General features: G+C 34.1%; 4 protein-coding genes across 5 annotated transcripts; 3 read left to right on the top strand and 1 right to left on the bottom strand.

Moving 5' to 3' along the window:
- The first annotated feature begins 667 nt into the window (after positions 1 to 667).
- LOC105832263 (small nuclear ribonucleoprotein Sm D3) lies at positions 668 to 1,920 on the top strand. The gene is made up of 2 exons (XM_012673054.3): positions 668 to 1,158; positions 1,653 to 1,920. The coding sequence occupies exons 1-2, from the start codon at positions 843 to 845 to the stop codon at positions 1,763 to 1,765; spliced, it is 429 nt and encodes a 142-aa protein (XP_012528508.1). The 5' UTR covers positions 668 to 842; the 3' UTR covers positions 1,766 to 1,920.
- A 304-nt stretch (positions 1,921 to 2,224) lies between these two features.
- On the top strand, positions 2,225 to 3,788 carry LOC105832275 (nucleolar protein 12). The gene is made up of 3 exons (XM_012673078.3): positions 2,225 to 2,749; positions 2,824 to 2,929; positions 3,248 to 3,788. The coding sequence occupies exons 1-3, from the start codon at positions 2,472 to 2,474 to the stop codon at positions 3,743 to 3,745; spliced, it is 882 nt and encodes a 293-aa protein (XP_012528532.2). The 5' UTR covers positions 2,225 to 2,471; the 3' UTR covers positions 3,746 to 3,788.
- On the bottom strand, positions 3,762 to 5,374 carry LOC105832273 (endonuclease III-like protein 1). The gene is made up of 2 exons (XM_012673076.3): positions 4,728 to 5,374; positions 3,762 to 4,225 (listed from the first exon to the last, which is right to left on the bottom strand). The coding sequence occupies exons 1-2, from the start codon at positions 5,346 to 5,348 to the stop codon at positions 3,818 to 3,820; spliced, it is 1,029 nt and encodes a 342-aa protein (XP_012528530.1). The 5' UTR covers positions 5,349 to 5,374; the 3' UTR covers positions 3,762 to 3,817.
- Positions 5,375 to 5,527: 153 nt separating this feature from the next.
- LOC105832274 (protein TSSC4) lies at positions 5,528 to 7,158 on the top strand. Of its 2 annotated transcripts, none has more exons than XM_028191934.2 (3): positions 5,528 to 5,740; positions 5,838 to 6,018; positions 6,079 to 7,158. In XM_028191934.2, exon 3 carries the CDS (start codon positions 6,083 to 6,085, stop codon positions 6,872 to 6,874), a length of 792 nt encoding a protein of 263 aa, XP_028047735.2. In that variant the 5' UTR covers positions 5,528 to 5,740; positions 5,838 to 6,018; positions 6,079 to 6,082; the 3' UTR covers positions 6,875 to 7,158. The 2 variants fall into 2 exon arrangements, with proteins under 2 accessions (XP_028047735.2, XP_012528531.2); XM_012673077.3 differs by having other exon boundaries at positions 5,532 to 5,740; positions 6,097 to 7,158.
- The last annotated feature ends 263 nt before the right edge of the window (positions 7,159 to 7,421 follow it).

The following is a 7,421-nucleotide window of genomic DNA, read 5'->3' as shown; positions in this document are numbered from 1 at the left end:
CATTGCAATTGATCGAGATATCGTGCCTCTCCTATCATACAAATCGGTATTTCATGCTCTTAAAGGCGTATCCTGAAGATACGACTGACTACGTGCATAATATATGAATTATATTTTATACAAGTGAAAAGCTGGTTTAATTAACCTGAAAAATCAGCTGAAAAATTTATGAACTACCAACTACAAAATACACCTACACAATAACTACATAATATATCATAAATATATTTATCACACCTAGTCTAATTTATATTTAATTATTTTAATTAAAAATGATTTAATTATTAAGTAAAATTCTATACAAAGTTTTATCGAAATCGGAGGTAATTAAGTTACTTTTTTGGATATACCTTAAAATATAAAACAATATAAAAATTGTCATACTATCTGATAGAAAACTGTCTACTTTACATTTATGTTTTCAACATTTTATTTTTAGCTTTTGTTTAAAAATACTATTTGAAAACAAAGTGGTATGCCAATATTGGTGATTTATTTTCTTATAAAAATCGCTTATTTTCACAATTTTCATCAAGTTGTATGTATAATCCAATCTTAAATTTTATTTGAATAAAGACGATCGAACGAAAAAACGCAGAATTGGATGTCGATTCTTTTCGACACATCGATATACTTATTATCGATACAATCGCTTATGACTTTACGTTTACACTTTACACCATTGCGGTGTTGTTGCGCGACGTTGTGAAGGCGCCGAAGGCGGTTTTCAAGCGTAGTACAACAAAGTGGAAAGTATAATTGTTAAAGAATATCCTTAACAAATTGTGACAAATAAGGATTATCAAGATTAAAAAAACGGTTTATAACGCTATTTAGCCGCAATGTCGATCGGAGTTCCCATTAAAGTGCTTCACGAGGCCGAAGGTCACACCATAACCTGCGAAACGAACACCGGCGAAGTTTATCGCGGTAAATTGATAGAGGCGGAGGACAATATGAATTGCCAGATGCAAAATATCACAGTGACGCACCGGGACGGCCGAGTAGCACAGCTCGAGAACGTGTATATTCGCGGCTCGAAAATCAGGTTCCTCATATTACCGGATATGCTGAAGAACGCACCTATGTTCAAGCGACCGGGCGGCAAGGGATCGGGCACAGCCGGCAGAGGGAAGTCTGCGATTTTGCGAGCCCAAGGTTCGTGTATTATAACACAGGATCGATGTTTCTGCAAACGACAAATTAATAGAAGAATATGTATCTATAATGTCAAATCTTGAAGGACGTTTTATAAAAATAAGTGGAAGAAAACGATTGAGCGGGAGTTAGAAGAAAAAAATAGAAAAAGAAATGATTAAAAAAAATAGATAAAGAGTAGAGTTATACAGAGTGTATCAAACCATTTGTATCTTTTTTTCACGGCAATAGATAATTAGAGGGGAGGGGGGATGTACCTTTCTATAAAACTATCAGGTTGGATAAATTTAAGTCAAAGCTGAAATTTTTAATGGGAACATAGGTTGAATAGAGTATTGAATAAGTCTTTTAAAACCAAATAACTTTTGTTTAAATTTATCGCTTTTTGAGAAAAATAAAAAATATTCTTTTTAAGGCAATGTTTGCATATGTTGTACTTGTGTATGTATGTATATATATATTTTTGAAGATTCTAAATAATAAAATTTTTTTAGCTCGTGGTAGAGGAAGAGGACAGAATCAAAGAGGCAAAGGTACTGGTTCGGCACCTTGGTTAAATCAACAAAATCAACCAGGTGGATCTCAAGCTGGAAGAGGCAGGGGTTAAATTTCGTGATAATAGATTTTGATTATTTAAATGCAAGTGTAATGTAACTTTATTCCCGTATTTTTATATCATTTCTAAACAATATATTTCTGCATTCAAAATTGTAATTTACATTTACATGTATATGATTAATAATAAATTACTTATGTACTATATACATTACTTAATTACTACATACATTACTCACATTAAGATTCTTCAAAACTAAATTAAAACCAAGTGTAATAATGCTATTATCTTGAAATTTATGATTTATGTAAAAGTTTAATGTGCATGTTATTAAATAAAAGATTTCATTTTCAGAACAAACTATTTATCACATTATATTTTTTTATTTCCAATTAAGAGCCTGTTTATACTAATGTAGATTAATTTCTAATGCTTAGAACAAGAAAAAAAATTATGATTAAAGTTAATTTACATTGCATCAAATTTAATTTGTTTGCTTTGAGAGAGAGAGAGAAAGAGAACAAATTTTTTAATTCTGATTCATAAGTTAATCTATATTTTTATCAGCTCATAAAGATTAAAATATTTTCAGTTTCAATTGTGTAAATATACTCGTTAGATATTGAAATATAACCTAAAAATTCTTTTTTTATAACTTCCACCTAGTGGCAAATCGAGTAAATAATTTTTTAGTAGTGTACCAATTACTTTTGTATCTCTTCATATTTGTAGTCCATGATCTTACGGTTCTTCGCACATGTTTTTCCAACATAACCAATCTTTAGTGTACAGTATAACCTGTTATAAACGCAGTTACAATTATTTCAAAGGGCGTCAGATAGCCGTAATTCCCCGTGAGAGGTTGAGCACGCCCGTTCTCTCGAAGGATCGGAGAACAAAACTCCCCCCCTTCCTCAAAAAAGTTACAATTATGTTCAAGGTATCACAACCACCATTACTCAACTTAAATAAAAAACCTAAACAGTCGAAAAGGCGAAAGAAAATCACACTTGTCTTCGACGAAGAAAAACGACGGTAATTATTTCTAGAGAGATTATACTTGTGTATAGAATTGACGCAAATCAATTTATATTTATGCAAGAATGTAGAGAATTTTTAGGAGGATTTCGTAAGAGGAAGTTAGAGCGAAAAAAGAAGGCTCAGGAAGAATTGCAGCAACAGCTGAAAGAAGAACGAAAGAAAATTAAACAAGAAGTGAGTCACGTTTTTTTAGACATAGAATTACTGCACCAATTGCTAAATAACTGTTTAAGAAAAATATAATAAAATTTCCATAATTTCAAAATATTTAAACTGGAAATTTTATTTTTTTAAATTGTCCTAGCAAATAAGCTAAATGATTAAAATATTTTTTACTTGAAAAAGTAATTATATAATTTTATTGATTCTCTCTTTCTCATTTAATTTTTTATTTATTTATTGTCTTATCTGTTTACTGGTCCAGTAAATTTATTAAGAGGGTTTAAAAAAAACTAGAGGTAGCATATGATGATATACAATTTCTTTTTTCAGGCACGAGATCGTTATAAGAAATCATTATCAAATCAAGTTCTTCCAGAGGTAGAAGAATTGTTATCTCGAAATGAATATGATCTAGAAGGTCATACAGTTAGTATTTTAGAGTTAAATGTTGCGGAGCTCGCAGAAGGAGAAAAATGGATAGGTGAAAACAAAATTGTAGAGGAAAAAGAAGAGCAAGAGGACAACGAAAGTGACCATTGTAACGATGACAATGATGATGAGATCGAGGGGATGTCATTGCAAAAGAAATGCAAAAATCAAATACAGCAAAAACTTAAATCTGACAATCAAAAGCCTAAATCCAAGAAAGAACTGAAACAAGAAATCAAGAAAGTGGCGTTGAAGCGAGTAAAACAAAGTAAAGCGTTTCAACAGAAGCAGAGACTGGAGCAGCAAAAGAACAAAAAGCAAAATAGACAAAAGTTGCACAAAGCCCAGAAGTTAATGCACAAACGTGGAAAGAGAACTAAAAAGAAATCCGAACGTTAGACCATTGTGAAATATAACTTTAAATAAATATATTTGTAAAAAACTTTGTGTATACATAAAAATGTGTATTTATTACTTCTTCATCTTTCCACTGCCTTTAGAGGAGTACGGGCAAATATCTTTGTTGAGACATTCCGAGCACTTTGGAAATCGAGGTAGACAAGTTTCTTGACCAAAACCGACAAGGAGATGATTTACTTCACTCCACAGAGGTTTGGGAAGCCAACCCTCCAACTCCTTTCGCGTTTCCTCTGGTGTTTTAGTTGACTTCTTTGTCCATTCTAATCTATTACAAATTCTATGAACATGTGTATCCACGCCAATGCCAGATACCTCTCCCCATGCAACTCGCATGCATAAGTGAGCCATTTTGGGACCCACACCTGGCAAGTCACATAATTCCTTTACTGTTTTTGGTATGTCTCCACTGTATTTATCTAGAAGAATCACTGATGTCTTTTTTATATATTCCACCTTCCTCTAAAAAAAAATTTTAATTTTAAAAGTTTAAACAATTACAATTATATATTAGTTGACAATGTTTATTTGACATGAATATAAATTAAAAATTAATGAAAGAAAAAGCTTGCATATAAATATAAGCTATATAAATGATAAACAAATTCATATTATTAACAGAATTATTTTACTCTCATGTAATCAAGAGATTTAATCTTGAAATGCTCTTATTTTTCTTACAGTAATGCTCCTCTAAATAAAAATTAACCCAATTAAGAATTTTTTAAATATTTTTAAATATCTGTTTCATAGGTAGGTATAATTTTAATAACAGTTATATCATACTTGAATTATATTTTGGTAAAAATTCATTCACAGTAGCATGGAAATTTATTCGTGTAAGAATTTCTTAATACTTTTCAATGTTTACTTTATAGATTGCAAAGTGATTAAAAAATTAGTACAAGAATAAACAGTTTTAAAATAAAATCTTATTAAATTTTAATGCAAATTTCATTCTTACTTTCCAAAATCCAACTGGATATATAAGTTTGCCCAGAACATCATCCGGAGTAGCTGCTATTATATCTGGTTTACAGCCATACATGTTTAGCCGCTGCATAGCGGCATGTGTAACCTGGTCCTTTGTTTGACTACTTAGCATCAGGGCCACCAACGACTGGTACCTGGACACCACAGGGTTGGCATTAGGGTCCGTACACTTGTGGCAACCCATCGTGTCAACTGGAGCCGTCTCATGCTTTCTCATTTCTTTAATGTTTTCAAGAATGGTCTCCCAATTTGGCGGCATCCATCGCTTCTCATCCTTACTGTTCTTCAAGTCTGTCGATTGTTTCTCGTTCTTCGTTTCAAGTTCCTCGGGTTTAATATCTTTTATGTCCGATACTTCCGCATCTTCGCTTTTTACTACAATCGGCGTCACACTCTTGATATCTTTGACATCTGTTTCATCGTCTGTCACTTCGATCTTGACTGGTGTACGTTTCTTCGCGGCGGTTCTCGCTGATTTTTTCTCGTCGGCGAAGTAGGATGACGTTTTCTCCGAGGAGTCCGCGTCGACGAGAGTTTTGCTCGAACGTAAGGTTCTCGATGAGAAACCGGCCAGCTTCAATCGTTTGCTCATCTTATCGAGTGAGATACGTCACAGTGCTGTCGATGCAAACTAATAATTCTTACAAGTTACAAGGAGAAGATCGTTTACCACCTGCGCCATTCGAAATTGGCATAACCATTCCCGCTCGCATTGGACAGTCAAAGTTAGGTTGAAGTTGGGGGTTTATGTGGGGATCTGGGGGTTTGTTTTCCGCAGCTACGTTCGACGTTCGACTCTCCGTAGTCTCTGTAAACTGAAAAAAGAGGGTTCTCTTCAATAAAAGGGAGATTAAAAGTTTTACGCTCTCTAAAGAGATTTTGGATAAAGCGAATAGTGAAGCGAACAGTAAGTGAATCGTGATGATCTGATCAGATCTGATTCTCCCAGGGATCGGCGTAACAGAGTTGAAGAAGAGACGATAGGTATCATCGTTATGTGCAACAAATATTTTTATTAGTCTCATGTTTCGTATTTATGCAAATTTCCATGTTTATTTTACACAACACTTTTTAATTGCAGAATAAAAAATTTATTGTTGCAAGTCTTCTCTGCAAATCAACTTGTTACGAAACACATTCACACACGATATTGCCAAAACCTTGGAATATTCTGTGCTGTGTGGAATATTCATTTGATATTGCCAATGCCAAACGAAACGTCAACATAACCTAACCGTCAACTGAATCAACATCGTTTCGAGGTTTGAAATACTGATATTTAAAGTTTAGTCGTTATCTTGAGAAAACATAATAAATTGTAGTAAAATGAATAATTGTAGCGAGAAGTCGGTCATTTTTAAAAAAATGCATAACCCTACCGATTTCATTCTACGGGGTGGTGACGCAGCGTTCGCCAACAGACAGAGATTGTTGTTCGATCAGCTCTCTATCGCAGAAAGCAAGTGTAATAAACATGACAAATCTGAGACGAGCAACGTGGGGATGGAATGCGAGAAGAGGCCAGCCGAGGCGAGCGAGGATCACAAGCAAAAGAGAGAGACAAAGAGATTTCGCGGCAAGGAGAGCATCTTTAAGCGTCCCGAGGGCCCGGCGCCACGCGCGAACTTCAGAAGCATTCCGGACCACCACAGAAATCCGCACAAATGGACCAAGTACACCCTGGACGACGTATCCAGTGAGGACATGACAGAGCGCAGTAACATGCAGGCTGCTATGTCATTCCTGAAGGACCTGAAGTCGCGCAAAAGGAAAGAGAATGTCGATGAATGTGACGAGGAGATGGACATCGAGCCTTGCGAGTCAAACACGCAGTCAAACTCTAGGCGGTTCAAGTCTAGAAAATCTGCGTCATCATCGTCACGGATCACGTTCAGAAAACCACAGACGGCGAAAGAGACGGCGAATGATGGCGCGGTGATCAACGAAACGGATGATAAGCCCGTGTTCAGAAGCAGTAAGATCATCCTGCCGGAATACGTGATCGGACAGAAACCGAAAAAGACATGTAAACAAAACCGGCCGATGGTTAAGGTTGATCGCTCAAAGGAATTGAGATTGGATCATTTACAAGAACCGGATGAAGAGGAAGATGACTGAGAATGTACAGAGATGAATGTATAATGTATAAAATTATTTTATATAAATGTGGAGATTTATCGTGAATGTTCGCTTGATAAAAAATTAAGAACGTTCGTAAATTTTTTAGACGTATTATAAACACTTGTTGACATAAATGCATGTTAATCTTATGTCTATAATATTTAGTACAAATAAGATTACATACTACATATTGCAAGTAAAGAATAAAGTCCCTCAATAATGTGAAATATACATATAAACATGGAATTATTGTAATTAAGTGTATAAAGTTTGCATCAATATCTTTGGTACAAATTTTTCTTAGAATCTCGTATAATTTCTAATGTAAGAATTTTTCAGAACTTCTGCATAATCTTTTGTTATACATTTTAAGACATCTTAGATTTTTCCTATAAATTAGAATTTTCAAAAATATGAATGAGTTGTAAATCGTCTATAACGGTCAAACATTGGATCTTACTGATAGGTAATTTTTTCTCTATTAAATTTAATTTTCTTTAGCTTTTATTTTAAACTGCGCGCTGACAGGATTTTTCAAAAATGT

Source organism: Monomorium pharaonis, chromosome 3 (assembly GCF_013373865.1).
Source record: "Monomorium pharaonis isolate MP-MQ-018 chromosome 3, ASM1337386v2, whole genome shotgun sequence".
NCBI lineage: Eukaryota > Metazoa > Arthropoda > Insecta > Hymenoptera > Formicidae > Monomorium > Monomorium pharaonis.
The sequence above is the reverse complement of the archived record's forward strand: the minus strand, read 5'-3'. Positions and strand labels throughout refer to the sequence as shown.